This window comes from Telopea speciosissima, chromosome 2, assembly GCF_018873765.1.
Source record: "Telopea speciosissima isolate NSW1024214 ecotype Mountain lineage chromosome 2, Tspe_v1, whole genome shotgun sequence".
Classification (NCBI taxonomy): Eukaryota; Viridiplantae; Streptophyta; class Magnoliopsida; order Proteales; family Proteaceae; genus Telopea; species Telopea speciosissima.
Window position 1 is genome coordinate 18366893 of NC_057917.1, and position 20874 is coordinate 18387766.

General features: G+C 39.4%; 1 protein-coding gene across 1 annotated transcript; it reads right to left on the reverse strand.

Annotated features, from left to right (window-relative positions):
• Positions 1–2474: 2474 nt before the first annotated feature.
• Positions 2475–19931, reverse strand: LOC122651877. The gene is made up of 3 exons (XM_043845439.1): positions 19006–19931; positions 18130–18214; positions 2475–2784 (listed from the first exon to the last, which is right to left on the reverse strand). The coding sequence occupies exons 1-2, from the start codon at positions 19894–19896 to the stop codon at positions 18167–18169; spliced, it is 939 nt and encodes a 312-aa protein (XP_043701374.1). The 5' UTR covers positions 19897–19931; the 3' UTR covers positions 2475–2784; positions 18130–18166.
• Positions 19932–20874: the final 943 nt, after the last annotated feature.

The following is a 20874-nucleotide window of genomic DNA, read 5'->3' on the forward strand; positions in this document are numbered from 1 at the left end:
GAGGGGTGTGATAGTGCGAAGAGGGCCCAAGAGGGGTCCCATAGGGACCAACGGTTGACCAGCGACAAAGCAAACTGGACGACGGGACCGTGTTTGAGGAATCTCAAACACATGTTGCAAATACATGTCAAGGTAAGGGTGTTAAACAGTTCGGTTCAAACCGTTTAATTAAACGGTCTAACTTTTGAAACCATAACCGAAACATTTATTAATCGGTTTCACAGTTTCGATTTTAAACGGTTTGATAAACGGTTTCTGTTTGATTTTGGCACATTTATGTACATTTAAGAGTGTTAAACGGTTTAGTTTGGTTCAAACCATTTAACTAAACGGCCTCAATTGTGAAAACCATAACCAAACCCTTTATTAAACGGTTTCACGGTTTGTTTTGATTTCGGTAAACAGTTCCGGTTTGATTTTGACATCCTTGTGTCAAGGCATGGTTTTAGACTTTTAGTAATCGGTTGGATCAATCATTACGGTATTGGTAGGTGCTGATTCTATAACAGTGAATTAGTACGGGCTAAAGGTAAAATGGTAAAAAAAATAATTTTTAAATGAACCTAAGGGAATATCCGTCCGATACGGAGCGATCTGGATCAGTATCAGCCAAGAGGAACCCAACTAGGGGTGTTAAACGGTCCGGTTTCAGTTAAACGGTTTTGACTGCTTAAGGGTAGAAACCATAACCAGACCGTTTAGCTAAACGGTTGCATATCCAAAACCATAACCGTTTAGTAAACGGTTTCGGTTAAATGGTTATACACGATTTTTCGGTTAAATGGTTCTACACGGTTTTACATGGTTTGGGTTAGCTAGTTATGAATAACATCCCTGATTTACTGAATAATTTTAATAGTTTTCAAACCAAACCTCCTGCATTTTTTAATAGAAAATGGGTTGTAGCCTGTAGTGCATCTCGTTTAATTAGTAATACCTTCAATGGATCCCATGAATTACCCATTTTTCTTTTTTTCTTTTGGGTAGAAAACGGTTTACCTTCTATTTACTAATACTAATTAATTATTAGTAATTAGTTATTAATTATGAAATTATTATTTATTTATTTTTTTTGAAAAAAAGAAATCATTTATTGAAGAAACGTGACTTAGTAAGTTAGTGACTTAGTGGTTAGTACTTAGTTGTTGCTATTGTTAGGTTCTGAATCTTTTGATGTTTGGTTTAAACAGTTATAATCGGTTGTAATTGGATTAAACAGCCTGAAACCGTTGGATTAATCGGTTAAAATCAGACCGAACCATTTAGTTAAACGGTGGCATTTCTGAAACCATAACCAGACCATTTATTTAAACTGTCTGCCGGTTCCAGTTTAAATAGTTCGGTTCGATTTCGATAAATGGTTTCGGTTTTGTTTTGACACCCTTAAACTCAACGCACATGACTTCAATCCACAGTTCCTATATTATGAGACAGCATGGGAAGACTTGGAACATGTTATAGGATCCTCTCCTCATCTCCTCTGCTTTATTATTATTATCAAGGATTTAAAAAAAAAAACAAAAAAACCAGAAAAATTCACACTCAAAACTCATCTGTTAACAGATTTACCCTTGCCCTTGCTTTCACAAAGAGGCTGTTTCCAAACTTGAACGTATCACAATGGAACAACATTTACCGCTGCACCAAGGCCTGCCCTCACAATAAGATTTTATATATGATGTAATAATAACTAGACTCCCATCATTCACCAAAAAAAAAAAAAAAAGACTCCCATCAGGATTCCAACATGGACGAGTTGTTTTCAGTTTGAATGGCTAAAATGTTTTAGTTGTATGTTTATGTTTTGCTAGACCTAAGGATCATTATGACTTTATGAGATGTGGATTACTGATCATATTTCCATGTAACTAACTCTCAAAACTGCTTTTTTTTACAAACTAGTTCAGTAGTTCACATTTCACAACTTCCATGAAATATGAGAAGAAGGGTGTTGGGAGTATAGATAAGAGTAGAAATGTTTGAGCCCAGCAGGATGACTCAATTAGTATGTCTTAGGAATGACTATCATGTTATAGCAACAGAGGTTTCCCCCTGCTAAGTGCCTAATGCTGCTCTCCTCATTGGAGGAATCAGTACTTAGTGGTTATCGCTACCCGGGGTTTGAAAACTCGGAAACTGAAACAGGATCAGAATCGGCCTGGATCAGCACCAGAATCAGTATTTTAATATCCTAACCCTAATTTCCATACAAGGATCAGATGGACGAGCCTGATCCGGCCGATCTGACCCCAGTTCTTAAAACCCTGCCCCTACCTACAGGTTAGATCAAAATGGGCCTACTTGGATGCTTTCCATCTTGAATTTCTTATTGGCTGTTTCCTTTCACTTGCTTTCTCCATACATATGCTAGTGTGATTTATTTTTCACCTTCATACTATAATGTCATCCAACATTCACAAAAGCAAGAGAATAAAAATGTACTCTACCATTGATTTCCGAATGTTTTAGGTTTAACTTTTAAGAAGGAACTTGTGTTCCCCATTTTTCCGATATTCAAAAACATGTCAAGCAGAACTGATCAATCAAATACACAAAGGCTTGTCCTCATTTCTTGATTTTGAGTGATTGCCATGTCCAAGACAGCACCGGTCTCGGTTTCTCACTATTGTCAATGTTCACACATCATAGATCTAACCTTGATGCTAATCTTTGAATATAGCCAGCAACAGGCCAAGGATCTCAGAATGCAGAGCCATAACACAAAAAACATAACCACTGAAAGGCCTATTAGCACTCTTCCCACTACACTGGATTCTGCACCAGCTGAAAGACAAAGCAAGAGATGAGCTCTGCAACATTAAAAAGGGAACCAACAATAATGCAATCCAAATCAAGGACATGACAGCACAGTAACATCTTATTGATCATTAGTCATGTGGACATCTGGACCCCAAAAAAGTCTTACTAAAATTGCATCCAATTATTTTCAAGAGCTAACTATGATCAACATCAATACTCATCACACAGACAATAATGTTGTCCCATTACTTTCAAAGAGCCAGAATGAAGGGGTATGTAGGTGTAATTAATTCTTGACTGGTTGGACGTTATTCGAGAGGTTGTATGGAACAACTCAGAAAGAAATTTGAGTTTAAAAGCGAACAATGAAAAGTTCTGATACGGTATTACATAGAGAGGATAAATGGGTTTCTTTTTCTAATCATGCTTTGATACTTTTGTGTTTAGGTTACAAATGAGAAGACCAGAAACAAAAACAATCTGTTTAGAAATCCAAGCAGCTATTTAGATAACGATAAAATTTACGAAAAATAAGGAAAAACTGATAGCTACAGTCCTCCTTGAATCCGCAGGGCACTATAAATTACAACAACTTAAAAGCTGGCATAAAATTTCAGCAGCAAAATACAATTTTGTATTCTCAAAACTTCTGAAGAAGGAACACTGTAAAGTTCCTGTAAAGAATGCTCATGTCTTGGAACCTTGCTTTACTCACAACCAGACTAAGTTTGACTGAAGTAACCAAAATGATCTTGGGATCAAGAAACAAAAATAGCCTTGTCACTCTCACTTCTCACTTGGTCTAAGCACACTTGTCCCTCTCTGCCCCAACACTGGTGGGGGGAAAAATATGGTTAAGGCTGCTCTTAAACAAGAAATGGCTCATTGACCTAAATCTAAACCAAAGAAGGCTGGCTCATTGATCTAAATCTAACCCAAAGTAGGCCCACTTAATTACCAGGTTTGACCAAGCCTCACTTCAAAATCCATACACATTGACAATATCTATGAAGGAAAAAATGGGTTCAACTGCTAGTATTACACCCACCAAAACAAAAGGTCCTCTGCCAGGATACAAGCACTACAGCTGTAAAAAACAACTGCCATAACTGTTATATAAAGGAACATCATTCCCATAACAGAGACTTGGATGAACCAACCCTTCTTTGCCAAATTGTAACTCAGCGGAAAAAAGAGGGTTCACAGTCAGGTGAATGTATAATACTTCAGATGTTAAATCTATTTTTTTTCTAATGCAGCTGGCAGCAGTATATTAAGTAGTTTTTGTAAGTTGGTAAAATTCTCTCTCGTATCCATTATAAGGCAATTCAAATACACAAAAATTGACCTATACAAGTTAGATCTACACAAGGAAAGAGCTACACAAGGGAAGAAACATTGCACAGAATATATACAGATATACAAGGAAACCAACCTATCCTACATCTTTACATTCTCCCTCAAACTGATGCTGGTTGGACAAGTGACAACATAGGTTTGGTTACAAGAAATTGATGGCAAGCTGAAGACATGGCTTTGATAAAAATGTTTGCAATCTGATGAGCAGAAGCTATGTAGGGAAGAGAAATGAGGTCGCTAGGATATTTTTCACGAATGAAGTCACAATCAACCACAATGTGCTTCCTGCGCTCATGAAATATGGAATTGGAAGCAATGTGAATGGCGCTGGTATTATCAGCATAGAGGGGTGTAGGCCTTGAAAATGAAATAGAGAAATCACGGAATAACACATGAAGCCAAACAATCTCACTACAAACTGAAGATATGGAACAATGTCCAATCTCAGCAAGACTTGGAAAGTGTATGTTTCTTCTTACATTTTCAAGAAATAAGAGATGTTAAGATCATAGTTGTCAAGGCGTGCCTAGGCGTCCAAGTGCCTTGGTCGACTTGGGCATCTTGGTCGCCTAGTCAGGTGCCTAGGACACCTTGGTCGCCTAGTTGGTGTCGCCTGAAATTTGGATCCTCCCCACCGCCTTGGGTCGCCGAGACGCCGTGACAACTATGGTTAAGATGTGTACCCCAATAGGGGGAGTGTCCCTATCAGGGTACACATCTTAACAAGAGATTCGCCTAGAAAAACACACCATCCTGAAGTAGAATGCCGAGTATCCGAATAACCAGCCCAATCAGTGTCAACATATGCACACAGCTGAAGTGAAGAGGAGGATGAGTAAAATAAACCTTGGGTTGGTGTACCTCGCAAATAGCGAATAATACAGTGAGCAGCAGTGAGTGCAACCGACAAGACGATGAAATGAACTGGCTTACAATATGGACCACATAAGCAATATCAGGACGAGCCATTGTAAGATGGATGAGGCTTCCCACAAGCGGACGATATGTAATGGGATCAAAAAGAGGTTCTCCAGCGTCCAAAGAGTATTTAACATTAAATTCCATAGGAGTATCCACCTTTTTATCATCGGTCAAATTGGCCAGTTCAATCAGATCCTAGACATATCTGTGTTGGTTAACCAAGTAACAGCAATTAGAGTAGTGAACCTCCAGTCCAAGAAGATATGTGGGAGGACCAAAACCCTTCATCTTGAAAGAAAAACTCAGGATTGATTTCAGCATTGTATAGCCTCAGTATCATCTCCAGCAAAAAGAATATCATCCACAAACGACAGAAAAAACACCATACCTTTAGGAGAAGAATGAATGAACAATGATTAATTATAATAACTCCTAGTAAACCGACATGAATAACCACCTCCTGAAAAATGTTCAAACCAAGCCCTAGGAGCTTGTTTCAAACCATATAAAGAATTCAGTCTACACACCATAGATCGATCATAAGAAAGAAAAGAAGGGGGTGTATATAAACCATTTCCTTCAAATGACCATAAAGAAAAGCATTCTTAATGTCCATTTGGAAAATAGGCCATTGGCGGACAGTTGAAAGAGCTAAGACTACATGAACGGTTGTCATAGCAACATGAGTCAATGCCATATTCTTGTTTTATCTCCCCAAGCAACCAGACGAGCTTTATAACGATCAATAGAGCCATCAGACTTGAGCTTCACAGAATATACCCAATGACACCCAACAACCGGAGTATTTGGAGGAGTAGGCACAAGATCCCAAGTATCATTTTCCACTAAAGCTTGAAGTTCAGAATCTATAGCTTCTTACCAACAAGGAAGATGAGATGCGTGCTGGTAAGATTTAGGAAGAGAAACAGGATCTAAAGAGATAGAGAGAAGTAATAGGATCCAAGGGAGAAAACGGAGAAAATGAAGTAAAAGGATCAAGAGAAGTGATTGCTGAAAATCCATACCAATGAGGAGGCTTAGAAACCTTGGTGGAATGACATAAAACAGGATTAGAAGAAGAAACCATAGGATCCACAGGAGGAACAATAGGTGAAGAAATATTAGGATCAACAGGAGTTACCTCAGAAGCAGAAACTGATGATGATGTAGGAGCATATCCAAGCACCAGAGGCAAAGGCAGGGGCATTGTAACTAGAGTCGTCCGTTGTCGTTGGTGTTGATACACATGAAGAGGAAGGGAGATCAAAGACAGGAAGAAAGGAAACAGACAAAACATGAGAACGTATAAGATCAGTGTAATAAAAAAATATGCTCCATGAAAACAACATGACGAGAGATGCGCTAGCAACGAAGAGATGGATCATAACATAAAAAATCCTTATGCTCAGAACTATAGCCTCACAAACACACGCATAGCGTCCTGAGGAGAAGATTTGGTCCATTCATGCGGAGCTAAGTGAACAAAACAGAAAGAACCAAAAACCCGAATTAAAGATTAGTCAGGAATAAAACCAAATAAACAATAATGAGATTGTTTTTGTAATATAGATGATGAAAGGAAATTAATGAAAAATACTGCAGTGGAGCTGCCTCAACCCAAAAGGTCACAGGAAAGATCACAGAAGGACTGGGGATCACTCGAGCAGATCAGTAGAGTTGGGGAGGGCGGTGGAGCAAAGGGGGTTGACAGTGCGGGATGTTTGGTGGAAGGGGGTTGGCGCAGGGAGGTTTGGTGGATGGGTTCAATGTAGCAGGGGGTTTCGTTGGCGCAGGGGTTTCATTGCAGTAGGGTTGAGGCGCAATGGTGTCATTGGCGTAGGGGGTTGAGTCACAGGGGAGTGAAGCATTAGGGTTGATGATGCTGGTGATCACGGATGTAGGGGCAGTGACAAAGCACAGGTTGCAGGGGAGGGTTGAGGCGCACGAGGGGCAACAAGCGATGGAGCACGGGTTGCAAGGGTGGCGATGGAGCTTGGCTGCAGAAGGTTGTAGGGGAGAGCCACAGCGAAGATTGTCACTGCCGGAGATGAAGATCTGCTTTGATACCATGTAAGTTGGTAAAATTCCTTGCATTCATGTAGAAGGAAATACAAATACACAAAAATGTGTTAAGGAAAAATCCTCACACAAACTCCATCATCCATTATGATGATTCAAAGTTTTGACGATAAGTTGATAACAAATAAACCAAATTATACTAACTCTTGTTTGAGATGCATAGAATCCCTATTCAAGAGCATGGCACCAAGTGAGGGGGAGCACTCAATTCAAGAGATTGATGATCAAAGCAATTGAAGCCATAGTCCAAGCTTTCAAGACATCAAAGAATCATGAAGTAAGAAGAACACATCATAAAGACAAACACTCAAGCGAAGCAATGGAGCTCAAGGCTTGAAGTGTATTGAAGACTTAAATTTGTATTAATTTGTTCTTAGGTCACAAATTGATGTAATGCACACACACACGCATGCATACATATAGAATAACCTTAGGAGGTTTATTTGAACCCATTCCATATGGCCAAGGCCAGTAGAATCGACCTTAGTCAATCCAACAAAGGACTTACACTTTTTCAGCACAAATGCAAATTTGGCATACCGAATCCAGAAACGGTACACCAGTTCTATATATAACCTCAAACATGATTTTCCCGAGAGCAAACGGCTTGCTCTGGATTGGATCCAGCATACCGAATCATAAACTCATTCCGAATCATGATCCAACATACCGAATCTGAGAATCTGACTGTTGGACCAACAGCTGAATTCCTAAGTGATTTTGGCAATTCGGCATACCGAATTTGATGTAGATCAATACCTGAAGAAGAATAGGCCAAAACACTGTTCACGTTACTATTACGTGAACAGTGTCACAGCCCCTTATTTTGGTTTGATGAGAATATTTCTTGAAAAAATTGTAGGGGCAGATTAGTCTTTTAAGTATTAGTTATTCAAGTCCTGAAGTGAAGGGCACTTTTGTCATTCTTCTAAAGCTAATAAGTTGAACTGATGGGGACCATAGGCTGGAGATTTCGGCTGCAACAATTAAGTCATCCAAGTGGGTCCCACAAGGGATATTTGAAGAATTAAGAAGATTTAGAAGATTTTCTTATGTTTCTAATTTTATTTCAGTCCTAGTTAGAGTAGTTTCTAATTCTTAAGATTTAGTCAATACTTAGTTTCTATTTCTGTCTTTTCTTGGGAAGCAAGTTTTTGCTCCTTTTTAATTGTAAGGTTGTTCTCAGCCTCCCCACGATTTGAATAGTTGAATGAAAAGATTGCTTTGAAGCAAAAGATTCTCTTGTCCAATGGCTGTGACATGAAGGGCTGGGGGCCTGGCTGAGAGAGCCAAAATCCTAGGGCCGAAAGAGCCTGGATGAGAGAGCCAAATCTCCTTGTCCCTTCTCCTATCTTCTACTTCTTCTCTTATTCAATTCTTTACTGTTCCTGCGGTTATGTGACTGCAATCAAGTGCTGCTACCTACTACTACATCTGGGACGACCTAGAAAGCATCCTAAACAACAATTGAATCTGTTGTTGTTGTCCAGAGGATAAGAAGACTACTTTCCACACTTGCATCTGCATCAGTTTCCTAATCTCTGCTATTGTTTCCAAGATCCTAATCTCAGCATCCTTCCTCCCAACTAGGATGAGATTTGCTGTTGTTACACACCATTAATAGATCCTTACCGTGTTGATCCTGGCTGCAATCGATCTCGAACTAGGGAGAAACCAGTGAGAGAATTCCACTAATTAAAACAAGCTTGATAGAGAGCAAGAGGACTCTTACACAACTCTTGATTCCGAGCAAGAGGACTCAACCAATCTTGATTCCAAACAAGAGGACTTAACCAATCATAAATAACTACTAAGTAAAAGTGTTACCTCAACCTTAGTAAAAGTGTGTGCTACCTTCCAACATTGAAGCTTGAAGCTTGATGTGGTAGAGGAGCTTGAGTGTGTGAGCTTGTGATCAATGAATGCTTGCGATCAGTGCATGCTCACTTGAGACTATGGCACTTAGAATGATAGTGCTTATGATGTTGTCTCCTAGTAATGGTGATAGCCTTTCTTTGAGCTTGAGCAAAGTGTCTATTTATAGACTTGAGAGCTCAAACCAATAGTGAGCTGTTTTTTAGTTCGGATTAAAAAACAGCACTAATTCGGTATACCGATTTCCAATTCGGTATGCCAAATTGTCAAAATCACTTAGGAATCCAGCTGTTGGTTCAACGGTCAGATTCTCAGTTTCGGTATGCTGGATCATGATTCGGAATGAGTTTATGATCCGGTATGCCGGATCCAATCCAGAGCAAGCTGTTTGCTCTCGGGAAAATCATGTCTAAGGTTATATATAGAACTGGTATACCGTTTCTGGATCTGGTATGCCGAATCAGCATTTTTGCTAAAAAAGTTCAAGTCCTTTGTTGGACTGACTAAGGGTGATTCCACTGGTCTTGGCCATATGGAATGGGTTCAAATAAACCTCCTAAGGTTATTCTATATGTATGCATGCCCATGTGTGTGCATTACATCAATTTGTGACCTAAGAACAAATTAATAAATGAATACAAAGTTAAGTCTTCAATACACTTCAAGTCTTGAACTTCATTGCTTCGCTTGAGTGTTTGTCTTTATGATGTGTTCTTCTTACTTCATGATTCTTTGATGTCTTGAAAGCTTGGACTATAGCTTCAATTGCTTTGATCATCAATCTCTTGAATTGAGTGCTCCCCCTCACTTGATGCCATGCTCTTGTATAGGGATTCTATGCATCTCAAATAAGAGTTGGTATAATTTGATTTATTTGTTATCATCAAAACTTTGATATCATCACAATGGATGATGGAGTTTGTGTGAGGATTTTTCCTTGATAATCTCCCCCTTTTTTATGATGACAAATACTAGCCAATAATAATGCAATTTGCAAAAACAATAGTTTCAATACATGTGTGCTTGCACAATTTCATAACATCAATTGCATAAAAAAAAATAGATTCAAATTCATTGCATAAAAAAAAAACTACATATCCATCTTCTCTCCCCCTTTGGCATTATCAAAAAGCGGGGTGATGCAAGCAAAAACTTTATGGATTATGAGCATCGGGATGAAATTGGTCTTGAGAAGGTATCCCGGGAAATGGAGGAATAGAAGATGCTTCTCCGGGAAAAGGTGCCCTATAAGGTGGTCGAAAACCTTGAGGAGTAAAGCCTAGAGTTGGAGCAGCTTGAGGAGTAGCACCCGGAGTATCAAGTGAGACAAAACCAAGGTTAAGAGACAAGGTTTGGACTTTGGACAGCTTTGAGAATGTTATCTTGTCTAGAATTCATGGATTCAAAACCGGTCTTCATTTCTTGACGCAACAAGGTGACATCATGTTGAAGTTGTTGTTACCCAAATTCAAGTTCCATGACCCTTGTATCTGTTTCTTCCATGTATTCATCCATATTGGAAACCCAATTTTGAAAAGCTTCTAGTGCCCAACGATGTTGACGTTGCCTTCTTGGAGGTGACTGCTCTCTTTCTTCATTGTTTTCATTGCTTGAATCTTCATCATTGCCTTCTTCACAAAGCTCATGAATATCCGATATGTTGATGGTATGAAATGAATTCCAAGTTATAAGAAGGGAAGTTGAATTGGATTCCACTTCACGATCAAGATTAATATGAAAGACGTTGAATATGCGGTAATGCGGGTAAGAAGACACCCATATGGAAGATTTGTTGTTCGTTGAGGGTGAGCAATCTTTTCCATATACCACATAATGAAGTATGGAAGACACATAGGTGTGTTTGTAAAGACACAATAAGTAAGGTAAGTTTGAAGAGTCAAACACTTACTTCGATCACCTCCTCTTGGAATGAAGTTGTGTTGAATGATATAGGAGATGACATGAGGAATTAACTTGAGCCTTCCAATGGGAACGGAGGCTTCATTTCCAAGATATTCTTCAAGAATGATGGAGTAGACTTCTTCATGATTGATGAGTTCTCCAAAATTGGTATTCTTTGGAGTTCAAAAGATACACTCACCTTCACTTGAGATGCGGAGAATCCTTGTAAGATCATCAATGGAGATTTCCATGTGTACTCCTTTGACAAATGAAGTGATCTTCAAAGTTCTCTCCGATCCACTAAATCGAAGATTGTTGTAGAAATACTTGACAAGAGTGGGGTAACATGGTTCCATGAGATGAAGGAGAGAGTCCCATTTGATGTCTTTGAATTTCTTTCAACTCGAAGACTATGGAAAGAAAAAGCATCAATTTCTCGTCCTTCTTCAATTTTTCTTGAGAGAAAAAGAGGCCAAGTTTCACAAAAATCGGGTGAAGGAAAGAGTTGAATAGGTTGATCTTCAATAGTGCCACTTTGATGTCTTGAAGAACCTCCACGAACTTGAGTGAATCTTCCTCCTGTTCGACCTCTTTTGGAGGGTTGATCTTCTTCAACCAAAGGTTACTTGTCTCTTCTACTCATTTTAAAAGAAATAAAGAGGTAGAGATGTTAGAGAGTAAAAGAAATAGGACGAAAGGAGGATTGATCAATTTAATCTCAAAGGGAGATAAGAGGGTGAAAAAGATGCAAAAGAATGAGCAAGAGAATGCCTTTTACAGGCCCAAAACAGTGCCTAACGGATAGAATAACGGCTAATTTTTGCGATTCGGTATACCGAATCAGAATCCGGCGTGCGCCATTTCCTCTCGAGAAACATATATCTGATAAAAACTGTGAAACAGAATACCGTTTCCAAATCCGGTATACCGAATAGGGTATTTCAGCAAAAAATTTCAGATTTTTAGACAGAATTAATAAATATATTTATTCAAAAGGGTTACAAATGCCCAATTCTCTTCTTAACATGCTAAATCTTTCTTCACTTAGGGGTTTAGTGAAAATGTCGACAAGTTACTTCTCGGTCTCGATAAAATCAAATCAAATTTCATCTCTTCGAGCTGTGTCACGTAAAAAGTGATGACGAATGTCAATATGTTTTGCTCGAGAGTGTAAATAGGGGATTCTTGCTGAGATTGATAGCACTTGTGTTATCACATTTGATTGAGGAAGTGTCAAACTTTATTCCATTATCTTGGAGAATTTGCCTCATCCATAACACTTGGGCACAACACCGTCCGGCTGCCATGTATTCGGCCTCAGTGGTTAACAAAGCAACAGAGTTCTGTTTCTTGCTAAACCAAGAGACTAAACACGATCCTAGGAAGTAACAAGTCCCACTTGTACTCTTCCGATCAACATGACACCCGGCAAAGTCGGCGTCGGAGAAGCTAATTAGGTCAAAGTCTTGGTTCATTGGATACCAAAGGCCACTGCTTAGAGTCCCTTTCAAGTACTTGAACATTCTCTTTACAGCACTTAAATGGGATTGCATAGGTTTGGCTTGAAACCTAGCACAAGCACAGACACTAAACATTATGTCTGGTCTACTAGCTGAATAGTATAGTAAACTTCCTATCATACCTCTATATTTTGTAGGGTCAACAGGTGTGTCATCTTCATCTTTGGACATTTTAACCGATGTACTCATAGGAGTACTAGAAGATTTTTGTCCAACAATGTCAAACTTTTTCAAAAGTTCTTTAAGATGCTTAGTTTGACTAATGAAGATCTCATTAGGGGTTTGTCTAATTTGAAGTCTTAGAAAGAAGTTCAATTCTCCGATTAGACTCATTTCAAATTCATTTCTCATAGTTTGACTAAATTCATGACAAAGTACTTCATTTGTAAAACCAAAAATTATGTCATCTACATAAATTTGAACAATAATTAAAACATTTCTTTTATTTTTAACAAATAAAGTTGTGTAAATATTCCCCATCAAAAATCCATTTTCAAGAAAAAACTTACTCAATCTTTCATACCAAGCACACACTTCTACTAAGATTGAGGTAACACTTTTACTTAGTAGTTATTTATGATTGGTTAAGTCCTCTTGCTTGGAATCAAGATTGGTTGAGTCCTCTTGCTCAGAATCAAGAGTTGTTTGAGTTCTCTTGCTCGGAATCAAGAGTTGTGTAAGAGTCCTCTTGCTCTCTATCAAGATTGTTTTAATTAGTGGAATTCTTTCTAAGTTAGAGAGGAGCGGATGTAGGCAAGATTTGGTTGAACCACTATAAAATCTTTGTGTTATTTGGGCAATTGTTTTAATTTGTATTAATAACTTATAATTCCGCAAAAGATTTTATTACCTACTAATTTCACCTATTCACCCTCCCCCTCTAGCTGAATTCACAAAATGGACCTATAGAAGGTAGGTCTACACAAGGAAAGAGCTATACAAGGGAAGAAATATTACTCAAAATATCTACAGCTATACAAGGAAAGAAACCTATCCTGCATCTTTATAGTTTCATGATGGGATAGAGATTGGTAGACTGGGCTATGCAGGTAAAATGGGAATGTTCAAAAAGGAAAATTTTAATTTACACGCCTATTCAAATAACCTTATCCGAACAGCCCACCACTTTGAACCATGTGGACAGTTGGTTTTGGCCAACTGACCATTAGATTAGTTGTACCCACTTTGAATTAACCATATGTTAAATTGAAGGCTCAAATTTCAATACCCTCTCATGTAGTTTATGCATCCTTGTATTTTTCATCTGTCCATGTACGTCCACACACTTGCTATAATCTTTAGATTTTCAAAGCTTTATTTTGTCACTAGGCAAACACCATTGCAGCTGAAACTAGACATATATTGGCAGAGGAACTTTGATGCAGAACCTGGGTTACAAAAACCCCTTTGGATTCGCTTATGGGCCCACAAATGACAAGTGAAATCACTTTCGAAGTTGCAATGGCAGGTTCATAAATATTCAGAACAGCTTAAGACTCTTTTTGAAGAGAAAAATAGGAGTTGAGGCAAATTGGTATATAAAATTAGGAGAAAAGGATGAATCTGGAACTTAAGAAGCTTGGAAAAAAAAATTGTTACTTTATTTGGAATTTAATAACTATTCATCTCCTTCATTCTCACGATAGGAACCAGGACAGTAGACTAAGGCTTCTTCAGATTGTGAAAACTCTCTCTCCAAAGGGGCTTAATCGATCTGAAGTTTTAAAGGGAGGTTCTGCACTCGTAAAACTCTAGAATGTAAGTAACACTCAGGCCTATTAAACAGTCGGCCTATTAAAGGGAGGTTCTGCACTCATAAACCTCTAGAATGCAAGTAACACTCAGGCCTATTAATCAGTCATTGAGTGAAGTTAGGTTGCTGAACTTAACTCTGGTGGAAGAACTCAGTAGAGTCTGCTTGCAGGTTGCGATTCTCACCACAGAGATGATTTGGGAGGACAAATCCTAGGAGTTGGGTCGCCCTAGGGTACCGAGATTAATTTCAAAGTTTCAAATCAAACGGTCTTACAACCAGAAGGTTCTATCAATTTCTATGGGTTCCCAAACCCATGTTGAAACAGGGCAGCAATAAATAAAGTGAAACAATCCAACAGAAAAGAAGAATAAGAGAGAAGAAGACAATCAGGAACAAGGAAAAGGGACAAAAAGAAGAACAAAGAAGGAGAAGCAGGGGAAATAGAGGGAATAAGGAGGGCAAAAGGAGGATTTGACCAACCTGGCCACACACAATTCACAACCTGTGAGGTAAACTGCAAACTTTATTCATTCAACTTTAAAAACTGAGTTTGGTTACAAGCATATTTATAAAATGAAATTGAAAGTTTCTTAATTGTAATCTAATGCTGAAATAAAAGTAAATTCCAACTCCATCTCCTAATTCTCAAACCAATTTTAAACTATAATGGAATCAAACTCCACCGCTACCTAGCCTATTCAAAGTAAAACAAACAATTACAAGATGAATCCATATAATATATCAAAATAAATAAATAAACCATATCCTACTAGACCAAAGACCCAATTTGGATCCGGTTCTCAGTCTGGGTTCCCCAACGTGTTTGGGCTGGTCCAAGGAAGTGCTCCTGCATCAATCTTGGAGTTACCGTCCACAAAATTTTGGCCCATCCAATCTGCCAAGTGGAAGATATTTGCTGTTTGGATAAGTTTATCACCCACAGGCTATTCAGGAAACCTTTGCCAAGAAACAATTACATAAATCCTCAACACAACTGTAAGACAGGGTAGAGCTGTAGGTGATTAGTTTGCTTACCTTCAGTGTCCTAGTAAATTAATTCAAAGTATGGTGATTTAATCAATTACTTTCACAATCCAGCAGATCAGGGTAATTTTTCCTCTATATTTCTAATACACCTTGGACTGTTGTAATGTTGAAATGTTGATCCCCAACCAAAACAATTCAGCACCCCGTTCTATTAAAAACAAAATTTTACACCCTTACCATAAACATGAATCACGATCCACAAATGTAGCATTCATGAGGTAGGCTACCTCGCATGGGAGGATGGAACATATTCTAAAAGTCAGGCAGTTGGAGGCATCCTGGAGTATTTTACCGCCAATCTGCAGCTAATACATTGATAGGTAATGACTATGTACGATGATATCAAGGAAAAACAGAATATTATTGGACCTTTAGATGTTTCCATTAATTGAAATGCGCAACTAACTATATTACCTGGAAGCAGGTGAGTGTGTCAGAATCCCAAATGATAGGATTCATGGACTTGGGCAAGTATTAGTTATTTTATACTATAAAAACTCTATTTTAGGTGCTACTAAGGAGGACAAATTAAGTTTAAAAATATCTAAACTCAAAACATAATATATTTTATCGATCTTCATTATTACATGGAAAGATTTAAGATTAAGGGTTCTTAGTAAAGGTCCACCACTTTGGGTGTGGAACCTATGCCCTGTTCTATCATGCAGGGAACTAAAGCTATGTAAGAATTAAGATACTCAAATTCTCAAACCATGCAGCTAAAGTGAGGTCCATAGCCTTTGTTGTGGTCCTTGGCATATAAAATTCCCCTTTTAATAGTCATATTGCAGAGAGAGAGAGAGAGAGAGTAAATGGTGTGGGACAAAGACGAAGGGAGCATCTTCTCCGACTCCGAAGTTCTGGTCTCTCACTGTTGTCACCATCGCCGATATGGTTCATCCCCCCTCCTCCTCCTCTCCTCTCCAATATCTGCTGCTCTTCCTCTGCCTCCTCTCCATCTCTAGCATGTGTCCTTCCCTCCTCACCCTCCTTACTTGATTGCTTTCTGTTATCTCCTTCCCTCCTCGAGTTCTGTGTCCCTGCTTTCATTTTCCCCCCTTTTAATGACAAATAGAGGAACTTGGCAAGGGACAAACCAACCTTTCGATTCCATGCTGCATGCAGATCCATATCTATACATATGGACACGCAATTCGTCCAGGGTAGGGGTAAATCTGTGTAACATAGGCAATTGGTGATTTAGGAGGTAAAACAACCACCATTCTCTTAGTAGTGATTTATTTGCTCTTGGTTCTCATATATCTCACTATTCGAAAATTAAAGGCTTTCTAAATGCCTCTACAACCACATATTGAGGCTGGCTGAGAGACAAAATTAGAATAGTAGCTTCTCTATCAAAGACAGGGAATAGAATGGCCGACAGGACTAAGGATTAACTAACAGTTTTTGGCAATTGAAAATGATATACATGATAAATATAGAATCCAACGGTATCAAGATTGCCAACAATACAAAGTACACCAACATCTAGGTCTATGCTCCAAAATGGAGTTCTTGCATAGTAGAAATGAAAAGTGAAATACAAAACCAACTCATTGGTATATATGATTATTTTTATTGAAGTGCTCACTGCTCAGTACAATTAGAATAAAAAGATAATGTACATAAAGTACATTTATAAGATATATGTTTTACATGTTACATCAGGACAACTTCAAGCTCGCCTGAAACTCCACATCAGACTGAGGGACCATGATATGAAAGTTGTACTTAGAACATTCAGTTTGCTTCATGAACTCATGATTTAGAACTTTCAGAACATATAGTTCTGTCCCTACACAGATTGCTAACATGAATCAATTTAAAGACGCAGGATCAAGCTGCCAGCCAATATGTCTAAGGAAGAGTAGACAGCAAGCTCATTTATTCCTGAAGTGTAACATGGCAGCAATCATGCGACATTATTACATGGAGTTCTTTGGGAGATTGTCAGAGCAGCCACTGGAGTTGAAAACGATATTGAAGTGCCCTTGAATTGAATTCAGCTGAGTCCAAGAGGAAAGTTATTTTGAATAAGGTCCCTTAGCACTCTTGGGCTTACCAAAGAACAAAATAGATGACTAACCAAGCCAAGTGAGGTAGACTTAAGGCAGTCAGGATGAGTCAATTTGGGTGTAAAAGGCCTTTTGAATTATGTTCCTTCTGCACTCTCTTGGGCTTATCAAAGAACAAATCAGAAGACTAATCAAGCCAAGTCGAATCGAATTAAGACAGTCACCCTATCTACCTTTAAAAGGCAACAGATAAAATTCCTCTAAAAAGCCCGCCCTCCGAATGATGGTTTCTCGTGTGTACTTGCATATAAATAATGTGAATAACATTTTAATTCTAAAGGTGTAACACACAACCTCCTTAAGGCTTCTACAAACAAGCCCAGTTTTATTTCAATGTTTTCCATTCCATCGTAGATTCAAATACACGATAATTTAAACCAGAAACAAGAATCTGAGTTTAGATAGAATTGGGTTGCACAGGGCCTTTACCCTGACCCAACCTGATTTAAAGCCGGTTGGCTATTCTGAGTCAAATCAAGAACCACATAAGGAAAGTACACGTGGATTAAGTCCAACTGGTATTGTAAATTGTAACCTAACCAGCATAATCAGGGAGACGTATCCTCCACAGTCCACAACATGAAACCAGATTATATCAACTCCAGAAAGAAAATTCTGCTAGCTTTTTGTTCAAAATTTTTTTTTTTTTTAAGGAGAAACCTTAAGAGCTTAAATGTTGGATCAGCCAGTCACAATTTAACACAGAAACTATTCGTGTAATTTTTTTCTTTAATCAGAAGAGCGGAGATTAGTTAAAGTGAGATTGCAATTGTAAGCATGCAAATGAGATAAAATATAACTGCCAACTTAGTAAAATACGGAATGGAAATATTACCTGACACAACAAAAGAGGTCATCCCAGGATCCCAATATTATTCCAAGCCTGCGACTTTCAACCGTAACTTTACAGTTCGGTTTTCCTGTACAAAATTGGAAGTAAATGGGGGGGGGGGGGGGAGGGGGGTTGTCATTAAACCACTTTAATTTTTCTAGCATTAAGATGAAAGCCCGAATTAAAATATTCAGGGAATCTTGAATAAGAATTATTTGTTATCTACAATCCAAAAAACATGGAAGAAGAAGCACCACGGAGAGAATGAAGAGAGAAGTAACCAAACAAAAAGAAAAAGTAGCAAAGCCACAATATTTGTAAGACAATGTGGTATACACCAAAAACTTGGTTGATGATTAGTTCTATACATTCACTTAAACAACCTATATATAATTAAGTTGTCTTTGAAATGTTACAAAAATTTAGGAAGAAAGCAACAACAACAACAATAATGGCCCTGTTAAGACCAACTTAATTTCCCAAAAGTATACATAAAACAGAAAATGGCCCAAGAGATCAATGAAATCCTTAAACCATTCATAGTTCAAGAATTAGGCCTCAAAAATGAGGCAAAACAATCAACTTCAATGCTTACCCATATTAGGTCCCAACCAAAATAGTAACTCGAGCATCCAAAAAAGATCTCAAAGAGAAAAATGATCCTTTCATCACCCATCCCCTCTTTCATTTTTAAGTCGAATGGTTGGAGATAGATATGATAATATCTTAAGAAATGAATGGTCGTGTAGTAAGCAGGTTTAATCAAAATTGGATCACAAATAGAGGCATAGCAAAGAACAAGCCAATTCAAGAGCGTTTGTTCAAAAATAAAAAACAATAAAAGAAAGAAAAGCTCTCCAAATTATTCACCCAACATACCTGTTCAAGGACCCTAGCCGAACTCTGCTCGACGAGGCGTGCCAATCCCTCGAGCTTCGCAAGCATTTTGCCATATAAACCCTCCAACTCGGAAGTATAGTTGGCCGCCTCCGAACCCATCAAACGACTCAACCTCCCGCTCTCGAACCCCTCAGCACATAAATCCAAACCCTGTTGCTCTTTCGATATCCGTGTCACCTGATTTAAGCTCTCGCTACTCTTGTCCTCCGAATGGCTCCACCCACAAGACAACCATGGGAAGGGCGAGCTAGGTGAAAACGCATTGTAATGTCCCCGAAACGCCGGTCCAATGTTGACGACATCCACTGATTTGGGCTCGAAGACACCAGTCGATTGACGAAACTGGAAGGCTCGGTGATCGTGTGTGTGAATCAATTGATCGGAGAAGGGCGTCGAGAAGACGATGAAGACGCCAGGAGGAAAATTGGGACTAGAAGAGAGTGGATCGACATGGGAAACCAGGTTAAGGGCTTTGTTTGAGAGAGAGGCCGTGACTGAAGATTCTCGCATGGAGGGCCGTAGAGGGGTTCTGCGCCTCCCCATGAACCACCCGATCAAGGACCGGCCAGGTCCTCCGTCATCAAGAAATCGGCGGATAGCATTAAGGTCTACTCGACCCAGTGAATCGTAGAAACTATTAACGGTGCCGGAGCAGAAGAAGCTTGTGATGGTGGCGACGAGAGTGGGCAAGTCCGAGCGAGACGAAGATAGGTCAGGTCCGTCGTCATCCGGCAGATCGGAGGGGGTGAGGTCAGTGACGTGGCCAAAGAGCAGGCCGTCCACGTCTCCATTTGAGGAGTTGAAACGTTGGATTATGGAGGCGAGGGTGGGGCCCGATATGGCGATCTTCTGTAACGGAGGGTCGTCCATGGCCGTGTCACAGAAGCAGAGCAGAGCAGAGAGAGAGAGCAAGCAGAAGCAAGGGGTGCTTTGGTGGGTGGGGGGGAAGCCAAAGCAAATAGAGAGAAGAGTCAAGAATGGTAAACCGGTCAGGAGACAGGACTCGGGATTTAATTCAGGAAGCCTAGCTGTTCTGTGCTGACTGCAGATGGTGTAGTAAGTGCTGGACGAGTCACGAGAATGCTATAAGGTGTCAATCGGACGATTCCGGTATTCGGATCCTGATCCATATGGTAGTCTGGTACTGCCGTACTGGCGTGAAATGAGTTATTCGTATCGGATCGGCCTGATCAGATCGGTATCTGGCAGATCTTGGATCGGGAATTTGTATCAGATCAAGGGTAAAATCGTAAAATAAACTGATTTTTAGCGAAAACTAAGCGTAAAATCAACCGATTTGGGTTGATACGGGCAGACCCGGATTTGCATCGGTAAAGACCTGACCAGAGTACAAAGTCAGTTAAGGTCACACCATCCATGTGACTCTCAAATCAACAGGTGTCTCACCTTGGTGCCAACACCTAACCCTATATGGGACGCTCTCGACCGTCCCCAATCCAGGAAACCATACACCGATCTACTATCTCTACCCTATAAATACCAAGGCTTACTCCAAGTAAGGGGGTCTCTCACTTCTTACTCTTTGGATTTGAGTCTTTATCTATTGTAGAGATCTAACTTAGGCATCGGAGCGTTCTATCCGGTTCAGGTCAACACTCCCTTGTCTTGTGTTGTTCTCTTGTGTAGGACAGGTCAGCCAAGAGAACGCTAGCTCGGATCTCGCCACAACACCCTCCAACCACAGTAAATAGGATCCCATTCACCGAGGGGCGGGAGAGGGTGGGAATGGGTATCGGGAGGGTATTTTGGAACAATAAAAACCCTAAGATGGTGGGTGAAGCGTCCTCTACAGGTGGAGAAAAACTTTGTCCAAAAACTAATACCAAA